The 14887-nt window shown below is 38.4% G+C and overlaps 1 protein-coding gene across 1 annotated transcript; it reads right to left on the bottom strand.

Annotated features, from left to right (window-relative positions):
- Positions 1-5876: 5876 nt before the first annotated feature.
- Positions 5877-14511, bottom strand: cisd2 (CDGSH iron sulfur domain 2). Its single transcript, XM_038268050.1, has 3 exons — positions 14324-14511; positions 7732-7946; positions 5877-7573 (listed from the first exon to the last, which is right to left on the bottom strand). Exons 1-3 carry the CDS (start codon positions 14424-14426, stop codon positions 7484-7486), a joined length of 408 nt encoding a protein of 135 aa, XP_038123978.1. The 5' UTR covers positions 14427-14511; the 3' UTR covers positions 5877-7483.
- Positions 14512-14887: the final 376 nt, after the last annotated feature.

Below are 14887 nucleotides of genomic sequence, written 5' to 3'. Positions count from 1 at the left end.
AGAAGGAGGATTTTAAATTCTATTCTTGATTTAACAGGAAGCCAATGAAGAGAAGCCAGGATAGGAGAGATATGATCTCTCTTTTTCATTTTCATCAGAACTCTGGCTGCAGCATTTTGGATCAGCTGAAGGCTTTTAACTACAGTTTGTGGACTTCCTGATAGTAAAGAATTACAGTAGTCCAGCCTTGAAGTAACAAATGCATGGACTAGTTTCTCAGCATCACCCCTGGACAGGAGATTTCTCATTTTTGCAATGTTCCTTAGATGAAAGAAGGAAATTCTAGAAACCTCTTTGATATGGGATTTAAATGACAGGTCCTGATCAAAAACATCAAGATTTTTTACTTTATTATCTGAAATCAGTTTAATCCCATCCAAATGAAGTGACTGGCTAATCAGTTTCTTTTTCAGAGACTCTGGTCCAAAGACTATAACTTCTGTTTTATCTGCATTCAGAAGCAGAAAGTTAAGAGTCATCCAGGTTTTTATGTCTTCAAGACATGCCTGTAATCTATGTAATGGGTGAGCTTCATCTGGATTTATAGACAGATATAGCTGGGTATCATCAGCGTAACAGTGGAAATTAATCCCATGCTGTCTAATAACTCTACCAATTGGGAGCATGTATAAAGTAAAGAGAATTGGTCCTAGCACTGATCCCTGTGGTACTCCACAGGTAACCTTTGAGCGTGTTGAAGATCTATCATTAACATGAACAAACTGAATTCGATCAGATAGATAAGATTTAAACCAGTCTAGTGCTGTTCCTTTAATTCCAACAAAATATTCAAGTCTTTCTAAAAGAATATTATGGTCAACTGTATCAAATGCAGCACTAAGATCCAACAGGACGAGCACAGATACAAGTCCATTGTCAGAATATCATTAGTGACTTTCACCAGAGCTGTTTCAGTGCTATGATGAGCTCTAAAGCCAGACTGAAACTCTTCAAAAAGTTCATTATGGTGTAAGTGATCGCAAACTTGTTTGGCAACTACTTTCTCAAGAATTTTGGATAAGAAAGGAAGATTGGATATAGGTCTATAATTGACCAAGTCATCTGGGTCAAGAGACGGTTTCTTAAGAAGAGGTTTAATTACAGCAACCTTAAAAGCTTTAGGTACATATCCCTGTAACAGAGATAGATTAATCACATCTAAAATGGAGGAGGAGATCAAAGGGAATACCTCCTTAAATAACCTGGTTGGAACTGGATCTAACATACAAGTTGAAGGCTTAGATGAAGACAATAATTTTGCTAATTCAGAAAGTTCAACTGGATCAAAGCAGTCTAAACCCGGTTCAGATTCCATGACTACCTCAGGTACAATCGCGGATAGAGGAGTGCTTATGATCTTATTTTTAATAAGATCAATCTTATTTATAAAGAATCCCATAAAATCATTGCTGCTAAGAGCAGGTGGAATGGACGGTTCAACAGAGCTATGGCTCTGGGTGAGTTTGGCAACTGTATTAAAAAGAAATCTAGGATTATTCTTATTATCCTCTATTAATGAGGAGAAGTATGCTGCTCTCGCTTTACAAAGGGTCCTCTTATACAGCAGTAAACCATTTTTCCAGACTGGGAAGGACTCCCGCAGGCCTGTGGAGCGATATTTTCTCTCCAGTTTCCTAGCATTTTGCTTCAAAGTATGCAGCTCTGCATTAAACCAAGGAGCAAGCTTTCTATTTTTAACGGTTTTCATTTTCAAAGGAGCTGCGTTGTCTAAGGCAATACGCAGAGAACTAGCAACCCCATCAACAAAATCATCAACCTGTGAAGGGGAATAAGCTATGCTTTTGCACTCTGCAGCACTGCTCAGCGACACAGAGGAGAGAGAAAGTGAAGCAGATTCTTTAAAATTTATAACTGCACTATCTGATAAAAATCGACTAAAATTGAACCTTCTTTTAGGGGAGGAGAACTCTGTTAAAGTAATCCTGAAGGTTATTAGAAAGTGGTCAGAGAGGACAGGGTTGTGAGGAAATACTATTATTTCTTCACATTCTATCCTGTATGTCAGCACAAGATCCAAAGTATGAAGATGAGAATGCGTGGGACCACTCACACTCTGAACAAAGCCAATAGTGTCTAAGATAGCATTAAAGGCTGCTCTTAAGCTATCGCCTTCAATGTCAGCATGGATGTTAAAATCTCCCACTATGATGACCCTGTCAGTATTTAATACCAAATCAGAAAGGAACTCTGAAAACTCATCTAAAAATTCAGAGTAAGGACCTGGTGGACGATACAAAGTTACAAAAAGAAGGTTTTCTTGCCTTGAAATTTGGATCAGGGAAATTAAGGGTTAAATGTTCAAAAGAGTTGTAGGTATTAATTGTTTTGGGAGTAATCAGTAAGTCAGACTGGAAGATTGTTGCTACTCCTCCTCCTCGCCCAGAACTTCTGGGTATGTGAAAATTTAAATAGCTTGAAGGAGTTGCCTCATTTATGCTCACATAATCCTCTTGCTGCAGCCAGGTTTCTGTAAGGCAAAACAAGTCAATGTGATTATCACAAATCAAGTCATTAACTAGTAGAATTTTAGAGGAAAGTGATCTTATGTTAAACAGACCGCATTTAATTGTTTTAACTTTTTCCCCAATTGGAGTTATTTTGATTTTAATTAGATTATCATGATTTACTCCTTTGGGAATCTTTGCTAATTTATTAGATTTTGGTCGTGGGCAAGACACTGTCTGGATGGAGTAAAGAGTGGGTAACAGTAGAGAAGCTGCAGAGATGTGTGTTAAACTACAACTCTGCTTCCTGGTCTGCACCCTGGGTGGTCAGGGTTTTGGGGGACTAATAAATGTGGCCAGATTCCTAGAAAGAAGAGCTGCGCCATCCAAAGTGGGATGGATGCCGTCTCTCCGAATCAGACCAGGCTTTCCCCAAAAGGATTGCCAATTATTAATGTAGCCCACGTTGTTTTCAGGACACCACCTAGACAACCAGCGGTTGAATGACGACATGCGGCTAAACATGTCATCACTGGTCAGATCAGGGAGGGGACCAGAGAAAATTACGGAGTCCGACATTTTTTTGGCAAACTTACACACCGAAGCAACACTAATTTTAGTGACCTCCGATCGGCGTAACCGGCCGTCATTACCACCAGCGTGAATAACAATCTTACTGTATTTAACCTTATCCTTAGCCAGTAGTTTCAGGTAGGATTTGATGTCGCCCGTTCTGGCCCCCGGCAAACATTTGACTATGGTCCCTGGTGTCTCTAATGCCACGTTTCTGACTATGGAGCTGACTAAGGACTCAGGACCTTGATATTCACTTTAGATTCATACAGAATGCTGCTTAAAATCCTACAGTATCAAAGATCATGTGCACTGTATGTTTGAAGCCTGTTTCGTATGTGTGTGTGTATTTTTACGACCAAAGTTCTGAGCAAATCTTACATGAATATTGAATGTTAGATTTTTTTTCTACTACATATATATTCAGTGCATTGTTTTTGTTTACCTGTTTATGTCATAATCCTAAATATTATAAATTAAGAGACTATTTATGATTTATATCACATAAGATTTTTACCAAAAAAATTAAAAATCACATTTGCAAAAACAAACCTTTATCTTTGTTTTAATCATTTTTGGGAAGGGAGGGTTTTGGTTTTCTACTGCCCTGTAGAAAACATCAATTCAGTTAAATCTATATTTTACCAACTTGCAAAAAGATTGAACTTGAGGCAATAACCAGAAATATATAAAAACCAATCAGATATATGACTTAACTATTAAATCACGGCAGCTGAGTTTCTGTCATTGCTTCACTTTCTCATCTTAACATGTGACATGAACAGGTGATTTTCTGACCTCAGCATCAGCTCTAATAATTCTAGATGTGCTGTTAATCGACCCTCTGTTATTTTTTATTTTGCATCTGCAAGACAGTGAGCTCTTATCAGGAGTTTTCTGTGGGATTTTACACCAGTACCTTCAGATGTCTTCAGAGATTACCGTGTGGAAACAAATTAAATACCCCTCACACAAATATGTAAAATAAACAGCTACTTATTAAATTAAACACCAATAATGCATTAAATGCATTCATAAAACCATATCTTTTATTTTACCTCTGTATTGTGAATTCCACTCACATCGATTCCTTCGGTACCGTTTTGTTTTTGTACTTTTTATCATTAACCAAAAAAGCTCTGAAAACGGATAAACTATTCATGAGTAAAATCTGACCAATTTCACTTCTGTTTCAAGGAATTGTGCTCTTTCATGTCAGATCTCTTCAGATGAATACGGATCCTTAATCCTTTACATGTGAAAAATCGACCAGATACCATCAGATGAGAAATATTCCCATATCATGATGGGTTAACTGCTGTGCTTCACTGTTTATAGAGTCTACTGGCCTCATTCCAGTATTTGGAGCTTTTCTGTTAAACTGCAGCTCTTGGACACAAAAAGAGCAACTAAGTTTAGCCAGTACACACAATATTTTACCATTTCTCTGTATGCCAGCTCATGCTTTTTGGCAAAATACATTCTCTTCTTCATCTCTTTTTTTAATGGTGGAACCTTTTGAGGGCCTACTACCAATAGACTGATTTCACACTAACTTTTTCTAATTGTCACGGTACTCAATGTTAAAGGGATTCTTTCATCCCCTTAGGCTGGTCATTGACTGGGTCTTTACTGTTTTGGCTTTTATTCCATTGGGATGGCAATATGTCTTTATTTCTCTGGTTAGGCGCTTCTATTTTAAACCAGTACAGATCATTTTATCCCAGCAACATATTTTCTGCACCTCTTTTTAAGCCTTCCATTTTAATTCTTGCTTTAAAATACATGTTTTTCAGAGCAATTCAGGAAATCCAATTTTTGTCAGAGATGCAATCTTTATACTTACCTTAATACCACCTGACTGACATTTCTTCACCTACGGTAATTAATAAATTCACAATTTCTTCACCTAATTAAAAGACAGTTATTGGTCTGGTTAGCTATTGTTGTGAACTCATATATTATTCTTCTATGCACCGAATAAAGATCCAGAATATTGATGCAAACTAGCAATAGATCAAGGCCGTATTCTCAGTTATACACAGGTCTTTAACATGGTAACCCTGATGATGTTTGCTTTCATTATTATATTCCATGCTCAAATTTTCAATTAAAATAGCGAGAATCACATAAACCGAGAAGCTGATCCCTTCAGGTCGTCTATAGTCACTGAAATTGAGCACAAATCCTTTGAGAGCAGCTGAGGAACATCAAACTTATAAAACACATATTTGCATTTTATTACACTCCCACAGCAGCATACAAATTCTTCTGTTTTTATTTTTATAGCAGAGACCTTTTATACAGAAACAAAGCAGCAGACTAGGACATGACAGAGTTAAAGGAGCATCCTTTTAAAACTTTCAGCTGAAAGCTTCATGAAGACTATTAAAACATGATGGCAAATAAGCTGTTAAATAATGCATGGGCCCTTACTTTTATCATTCATTATGAACAATTCTGGAGAATAACACATCACAAGTGACATTATATATATAAATATATATATATATGAAAGGACTTCCGTAAAAACCTACGTGCGGAAAATATTTTGCTTAAAAATATAAAGTTATTCTGCCAAAATGTCAGCATGCAGAAAATATAGCAAATCAAAAAGCAGAAAAAAGTAGGTAAAAGAAAAGTCTCTATGTAGCAGTTCTTTTCGTTAAAGGGGTCATAGAATGCAAAACTGAGTTTACATTTTCATAGATGAAGAACGATAGTTTAGTGGGTGAAATGGACGTACAGAGAAGTTCAAACCCCATCGACACCTCATTTCTCTGCAAATCTCACAATTCTGAACTTCCACCATAAAATGGGCGAATCCAAACAAAGCACCGGATTGACGTCAATTTGGGGGATGTTGCCTTATTCGGTTCTTGCCTGTACTTTTCTCACACCCCAAATTGACATACAGACCAGTCCACTGGTTCACGGCCCAAGAACATGAATAGAGGTAGATGTAAGACACCAGTTTAGCTGTTTAGCCTACAGTTGGGTTTACTCCTATAAGAATTACAAAGCAGACAGTTTCTGTATTGAAAATGAGCCAGAACCACAGGCGTAAATGCAGAGTTCCAGGCTGCACGGAGAAAGGGGAAAATTTTCACAATCTTCCCAAGGATCCGAAGACTCGACATGCATGGATTATGTTTTTCTATCAAAAGAAGTTTAATGCTCAGTTGTTCGTTTGCTTTAAGCATTTCACAGAAGACAGCTTTCAAAATGTTCAACAGGTCAAAGCAGGATTTGCTAAACTTCTTTTACTGAAACGAGGGGCTGTTCCAGCTGTAAGGACACGACAACCTGGGAACGTTTGGCTGACTGCCTTGCCTGTGTTGTCCAGGCTACCGTCACTGGGTCGGTTCGGTCTCTCCGTCGCTCATGGCTCGGTTCTGCTGCACTGTAGTCGACCGAAATCCGGGACGATTTTGAATTTCACTCTGACATTTTTTTAGACATGAAAAGTAAGACATGTCCGGGAAAAAGAGGATGTCTGGTCACCCTATCATATCTACAATGCTGATGTTTCAGTGAGTGAGTTCTTGTTGCTATGATCCGTCTTTGCTCAGCAACTTGGCTCGTTGTAAAACAACCAATCAGCGCACAGCTCATCTAAATATTCATGAGCATAGCATAAAAGGAAGAAAACATGTCGTTTCATTCTTGGCCTTTAAACCAGGCTTGCATTAGGGCTCATAGAAAAGCAAATATGCCATTTTCAGCCCAACCAATGTTACACATCCTATTCAGAGACATTAAGGACCAGCACCAAATACCCTATATAATCATTCTATGACCCCTTTAAAAAAAAAAGGTTGCAGTGGTTTGAAATGTTTCAACACAACAGAACTAAAAAAAAAATAAATCATGTTCATGAGAAGAACAGATTACCAAGCATCCCACACATACTTATACATTCATTACATACATATTTATCTATCTGAAAATATCTCGCATCTCGAAAGTGATGCGGTTGAAAATATTTGACACTCAGATTGGCAAATGTTCTAGAGACAATAAAATAAGGCATTCATGACAAAATGGTTCAAACTGGTTGGACAAGGAAACTGGGTATTTCATCGAAATAACTATTTAACTGGAAAGAAGAAACTCCAGCCCTCGAACTCCAGCTATTCTCATTCAAAGTTGTCATAAAGTCATTGCAATAACCTCTCAGGTGCTTCGCTTCACAGTGGTCCCAGTGAAATGAAATATAAACCCAACGTACAGACAAAACACTTAGAAAATAATATGGAAACAATTATTTAACATGAAGAACTAAGCCTTTAACAAAAAAAAAAAAAAACACAAAAAGAGAGAAGAAAGAAAGAGAACTACCCAAACTACAAGTTTCCAATTCACACTTAAACAATGGACTGCTTTATTCAAGAAAAAAACAACTATAAGAAAAAAAAAAACAGTACAGACTAGTCAGATGTAAATTATAGTATCTTCTTTTTAAGGATGAGAGGTCCCACGTTGTCCCCGGTTAGTTCATTGTGCTTTAAGTGTGACTTGTCACAAACAGGAAACTAAAAGCAGGAAATAACTTTATGTTAGCAGATTAACAAGTTGCATAACCCTCTAACCCTAACTTATCTGAGAAGATGGCAATATAATAACTGACTAACTTGTCATCACGGCTCAGCTGTACTGCCATTTTAAGCTCAAAGATAAGAAGTCCACTTACAGTTTTGGAGCGCCAGCATCGACAGTAACACACATTTGCACTGTTCAGGTCCTCGATGTCTATCTCGTTGACCACTTTAGGGTTCTCTTTCTGGATCTTCAAGTTGATCAGGCTGTCTCTCTGCTTCTTTTTCTTAGGCAGGAATGGACGGATGGTCAGGTAGCCCAGCAGAGCCAGAATGCCAAGGAGAGGAAGCAACCGGAGCCACTCAGACACTGTGGGCACACAGAAAGCAGACTTCGGTCAAGGCTGGAGCACAGCTGCAATACAAGGTCCTAAACAGCCAGAGTTCTAATAACAATAAAAAGAGATAGATCATATCTCTCCTATCCTAGCTTCTCTTCATTGGCTTCATGTTAAATCCAGATCGGAATTTAAAATCCTCCTTCACACATATAAAGCCTTAAATGGCCAAGCTCCATCTTACATCAGAGGTCTGATTGTTCCTTATGTTCCTAACGGAGCACTTCGCTCTCAATCTGCAGGTTTACTAGTGGTTCCTAGAATTTCTAAAAATAGAATGGGAGGCAGATCTTTTAGTCACCAGGCTCCTCTCCTGTGGAACCAACTACCAGTTTTAGTCCGTGAGGCAGACACCCTGTATACTTTTAAGGCTAGACTTAAAACTTTGCTTTTTGATAGTTAGAGAGGCTCAGGTTATCTCTATAGTTATGCTGCTATAGGCTTAGACTGCTGGAGGACATTGCAACCCCTTGTTTCCATCATTCTGTTTCATTCTATCTCATTTTGTCATTCTGCAGTATTTTTTTAGTTCAATCTCTAACATTATGTGCTCTGGTTTTTCTCATAGCTTCACATGGTCTGTTCCTTTTTCACTGTGACACCATCATGGAGAGAAATATCAGCTGTGCTGCTTCCATCAACACCTTATTTTAGATGTTGGAGCTTTGCCTGTTTTTTGTGTAGTCCTGTTTCTCTGACTGTGACTAACTGGATGTGCTCTCTTTCATCCTCTGACATGGAAGCTCACTCAGAGCTTGTCTGTCTGGCTGTGTTTCCTGGACGGGGCCGCCTGTGGAGCTGGATGGAAGTTGCCTTTTGGATCTGTTCTTCTATTTCTATGTCTGCTTCTGTCTCCTTGAACCCCAGTCGGCGTCGGCAGATGGCCGCTCACACTGAGCCTGGTTCTACTGGAGGTTTCTTCCTGTTAAAAGGAAGAAACCACTGTCGCTACAAGCGTGCTTAGTGTGAGGGATTACCTTTGAGTCAATGATTCGATGCAATCAGCTGGTTTTCCTTAGACAGAAAACTTCAATTCAATTTGACTCTATGATCTGGTTGAACTGTCTCTGTAAAGTGCATTGAAATGATGGGTTGTGAACTGGCACTATATAAATAAACTGAATTGAAACTGAATAAGTTGAATAATCCTTTTTTTTTTTTTAGAATCAAGTATTGCTTATCACAAGTATTTAGATTCAAGTATTGCCAAGTGGTACCTGTTTCACGAGTAATATTTGTTAGAGTAAGTAATATTAGTAATATTTGTTGTTCTGATCTATTCAGAAATTGATTAAGATCCATAAAATGAGAGATCTTAACTTATTCAAGATAGATTTTGTGGATACTCAGGAGCGACCAGCATCCAGCTCAACTCAGATACCAATGGCAACTCAGTGTAAAGTGGAAAAAAAACCCAAAACATATCAATTACTGCAGTTCTGTGTTTTGGCCACAGGTGGCAGTATCATTAGAAAACACTGTAATGCCTAGTTAATCAAATGTTTTCCCTTAGTGTTAAAATAATAATTTGACATTTGCCTTTTCTAAATGCTCGGCTCATCTTTGACCAATATTAAAAAATCCTTTGATGATTTAAAGCTTAATTTTCTTATTTAGTAACAAAATAAAATACTTCAACCTACTATGAAATACTTGAACAAATGTATTTAAACCCATAATAGCTTGTTAACCTTTAATCTCATAATGTTAAGTTAAAAATGAGTCATGCACTAATCAGACATTTAGTCATTGAAGCTGGACAATTTAGTGTGAATCATCTCAGGCATGACATAAAGGTCAAGCCTTGAAATAAAAAGGTTTTCTTTTTCCATTTTTTGTGAAATAGAAAATTAAAACTTGAAATTTGTCCAAAAAAAAAAAAAGCATTAGCAAGCAGGATGATTTAATCAGCACCTTTAAGTTAATCATAAAATAAAATCAAAGCAATAATCTTTGGAAATTAAATCTTGCCCCTTTTCAAACTGGTGAATTAGGTGACCAAATGGTCTGGTTACTTTAGACCTACTGTGCTTTTGAATTGTAGAGAATATTTTTATAAAGCAGTAGTTGTGTGTAGGGCTGCAACTAACGATTATTTTGAAAATCGATGAATCGGACGATTATTTTTTCGATTAATCGATGAATCGGACACAAAATATTTTTTTTATATTAACCTCTTTATTCCAAAATAAACATTTTAGACAGAACAAACAAGCACACAAGTACAGGTTGCTCATTAACTGTACTGGTGCTATATGAAAAATAAATGTTTGTGTTAAAACTACGCAAACTTACCTGAGAAATGTAGCTGTACATCCACAAAATATAGGGTACTTTGTTTCATAAAGCGCAAAAAAAGACATTTTTGTTTTTAAAAGCCCCTAAGGGGTTCAAACAATAGGCCCCCCCATTTCAACAAATGAGTTTTTTTTTAGACTAGAAGAGTTCTGCCTTTTAAGACAGGAAAGTATAGCAGTTAAAGTTGCTGCTTGAGAAAATACTGAACCATAGAGATAAAAATAGCCCGTGATTCAAATTATAAATTGTATTTGGAATAAAAATGAGAGAACTAGGGGTGTTAAAAAAACACATCCTCCAAAGACAGATATTTACATGCGAATGTGGCAGATAATTAATTGACATATTACTGATCTTGCTGGATTTTATTCTGCTTTACTTCCATAAATTGCAGGATCTTCTTTACTTTATCTTTGCCAGAAGATTTAAACTTTAAAAGCCTTGCCCTCATAATTTGCAAGTTAATTTATTTATAAAGAAAATATAAACGCTGCTTAAGCTAATTCAAATGAAATTAAAAGTAAAATAAGAAGCCAACCTTATCACTGTCTGTAACCTACTAACAAGGTAAGGAAAGCATCAGATGAGCTACCTGAGAAACTAACGTTACGTTTCCCCTCTTTAAAATGAAACAAACATGGTTACTCATCCTGCTGATCAGCTCTCTTCACTGCCATTGAAGGCTCCAACGTGTTTTCTTTTCAGGTGCTGCGTCATAACAGTGGTGCTTCCGTGCCATGCTCATTTGTTTTTACAAAAGTTGCATGTTACGACTTTTTTCACTTTACAAAGCGCAGACTATTTTAATTATTGTGATCAATTTGCGCCGTCAATCCTGGTGCATGCGCGCTTCATTTGCAGTCTGGACGCTGAGGGTAAACTCCTCACTAAAATCCTGCGGCTCTGACTGCAGCGCTGAGAGGGATTCCTGTGGGAGAGGGAGAAAGGCGTTGGGATGGGGGAGGCGCCCCACGGCAGCAGCTGCCGCTGGAGGACAAGAGTAGGAACGATACATGCTTTCACGTAAGAGTCTCCAAAAGCCGCCAGTGACACCGTAAAAAGTCGCCAGATTTGTTGCTAGTCGCTTTTAAAAAAAATAGTCGCTGGAGGGGTCTGAAAAGTCGCTGAGTTGGCAACACTGCAACTGCGGCGCTGACTCGCTCCGCCATATTTTTTTTTCTTCCCCGGGATGACGGCGGCGGCGGATGACACATTAATCGCGCGACACAACTAATCGATGATTAAATTCGTTGCCAACGCTTTTAAACGTCGATTTTTATCGATTTTATCGATTCGTTGTTGCAGCCCTAGTTGTGTGCAACCTTTAATATGACACTGAATACATGTACATGACCTTAAAGAGGCGTTATTGTGTTTTCTAATGACTGCCACCTGTGGGAAAAACACAGAACTGCAGCTCTCTTCTTCTTGTTCTCATAGCTTCCCCTCAAACTTGACAAGTTTTTTTTTTTTTTTTTTTTTTTTTTACTTTGCTCACATTACCGGTAGTTGCCATTCGTGTCCGGGTTTAGCTGGATGCTTGTCGCTGCTAAGCATCCATAAAATCCATCTTGCATATAACACTTCGATTGTTTGCCAGGCTGGACCAATCTGGCTACGATCACACTGCAGGCCTTGATGCGAAATTCCAATTTTTTCTGTGAAATCCGATTTTTTCGCGTTGACGTTCACGTTTCCTAATATATGCGACTTGTATGTAATCTCCTGTGTGAACTGCAGTCATACAATGCAACTGCCCCACATGCGCAGTAGAGGACGCAGTGACATCACAGGCCAGCTTGCTTCGTGTTTACGGAAGTAAAACCGTAAAAACTCAATCTTTTCAAGATGGTTAAACATAAATGCTGCTGTCTGCATCATTGTCTACCATGGTTGTTGTTTTTCTTGCCGCTTCTTCATAGGAAGACCCAGAATAGTGACCTTTGTCGGATATTAATGACATTCAGGTCAGATGAATGCGACCTGGCCGTTCAGAATAGGTCGCATTTGAAAAGATCAGATTCCTATTAGATTAAGGACCACATAGCCAAGCGAAAAAACAAAAATCGAATCTGTGTAGTTCAGACAGCCATGAAAAGACCAGATACAGGTCGCATATGGGCCAAAAAAAAATCAGATTTCGGTCACTTCAGGCTGCAGTGTGAACGAAGCCTTTAACACCGATGAGCTTCACTTCATATCTGCCAAGAAGCGCAGGAACTTTCAACCTAAAGTAAATTCTGGAAAATAGGCTGCAGGCTTATACCCCTTTCACACTGGCGGAAAAAAAATTCTAAACCCGGGACTAATCAGCTTTTACTGGCACTGATGCGTGTCTACCCAGGTCAAACGACTCAGCAAGCGACCCGCATAAAGGTGGCCTCGGCTCTGATCAGCATGCTGTGGGGATCCCAGACCAAGGTTGAACCAATAAATTACGTGACACCATTGAACGCAACATACAGAAGTCTACACACTGCAACTGCCGCTTCTGATCTAACAAGCCAAAATTGGATAACCATGGCACAGTAATGTTAAGAGGGATTTGGACAGATAAAAGAGCTAAATAATAAGGAACACTGACTATGCTCTGGCTCCTGTCCATGTTCATCTCCATTATTTACTTCCTTGATTTCCGTCGCACTGTTATCATCATCAACACTGACATCAACATTCATCCAGCCTGATGCCGTCATCAGACAGGCAGTGCTGGAGGACAGTGGCCACACAGCTTGACAGCAGGGGGTCAGACTCTGCTTTTCGGTCAAATGGGAAAAGAGCCAAAAGCTGATTGTTAGCGGATTAACTGGGTTATGAAAAACCTGGGTTTTCATTAGGAAAGCGGCTTTATAGATGTATCGGCGCTTAAATCCTGAGGTTTCAGCCTACTCATTAAACCATGTTTTAGTCGTAAAGGGTCAAATAAAAAGAATATTTTAAAGATATTTTCAGAAAAACATACATAACGTCTATTTAACTTAGCCAGGCACTATGTGAATAAGTAAAAAAAAAAATAAGTTTAAAGAAAGCATTTCTTCCAATAAAACTTGTTTACATTTTATCATAATACTACTTAACCTGTCATAAGCCAGACTGATCTGTGTAGTTCAATTTGAATTCTGCACAGTATCAACCTGGCAAACCTGCTGTAGAAATTGTTTACAAAAGGGAGGGACATTCAGTGCAATCCCTGGAGCTGATTGGGTAAATCACCAAGTGGCTCCTGCCTGTATGAAGCTTTTGGGAAGTTCCACACAGAGTTTGATTGGAAAAGGAAATCTAAAGCATTACATCTTTTACAGAGCTCAGTTTAATGCATTATCTGAAAATGGAAACGGTTTTAAATAATTTTCAATTACCCAAGACATTCCTGTGTCGTCTATTAAAGTATTGCTGCCTGCAGAAACAGATGCATGACTAAGAATCCAGGAAAATTAATAAATTATTGTTACAGTTTGTTTGTTTTTTTGTCTTTTTTCAATTTTTTGCTTATACATCTGTTATGGTACTCATTTCAGAAAATCTTTAATGAATCTTGTAAAATAAATTGGTAAAAGTAAGAACAAGCAGATCTGTTGGAGAGTTGCAGAACATCCAGACACCCCCACCCAGTCTAAAAAATATCAGATTCCCATTAACAGTTCCCCTGCAAACCACATTTCCACTTATTCTTTCCATTTTTTCATAACAGCAGCCAAATTTCAAGCCTTCTTCATCTGCACTACGTTGTTCCTGCTTATCAACCGAACCCCCCGAAAAGTACTGCTGCCCTAAACTAAAATTAAACCGAAATACCCCACACCATGCAGCTAAATCTCTACATTACATACAATTTGTCGCTGTTGTTTTTTCATATATTCTTATGAACCCTGAGAAAGAGCTATATAATTCCTTAGCTCTATTACATGGTGTATTTCTCTTCCTGTATTTCGCTATGTGCTATTTAAGCTCTAAAATCACCGGGTAGAGTTGTGATGCTCATGCAGGCTACACATGTATGCTAAGTCATTAAAGTGTCCCCGATCAGTTGTCCCCAACTGTCGTTAATTACCTGTTAATCGCGCAAATCCTCCGATTGTCTCTGGCAGCGGCAACTTCTTAAGATAGGCCGGAAGCTGCACTTTTATTATTTTTGCAATCGTTTCTAAAACCATCTTGACTTTCTCTGCTGGGCCAGGTTATGTGTTTGACTTGGGTAGTTCCTGGGGTTGGTTTGAGCCACTGCGCTGTTTACTGAGCGCAGCTCAACGCCAGTACGTAACCTTATGTCGCCACACCAGCGAAACTGATTAACCGGAACGTAAAAAGGCTTTAGGAATTTCCGTAGCAGTGACACGTGACCTTAGTGACCAATCGCTGTCAGAGGAGTTGGTGCCTTCTGATTGGACAAGTTAAAATGAGGAAGAAAAGGAGGGAGGCCAATTTGACATTCACTAGCTAGACTGAAAATGTACTCCACATGTCTGAAATGCATTTCTACCTTGTCAAAATATACATTTAAGTTATCTTAAATGTATTTCTTACTAGTACAAAGGACGTCACGTTTCCCATTCATGTGCTTTTAGTTCCAGATATCCAAAATAACATTCTACTTATCTAAAATAAACTTTCTTCC

This window comes from Cyprinodon tularosa, unplaced genomic scaffold (assembly GCF_016077235.1).
Source record: "Cyprinodon tularosa strain WSP-4 unplaced genomic scaffold, ASM1607723v1 ctg1185, whole genome shotgun sequence".
Lineage (NCBI taxonomy): Eukaryota > Metazoa > Chordata > Actinopteri > Cyprinodontiformes > Cyprinodontidae > Cyprinodon > Cyprinodon tularosa.
This window is presented reverse-complemented; position numbering and strand designations above follow the sequence as displayed.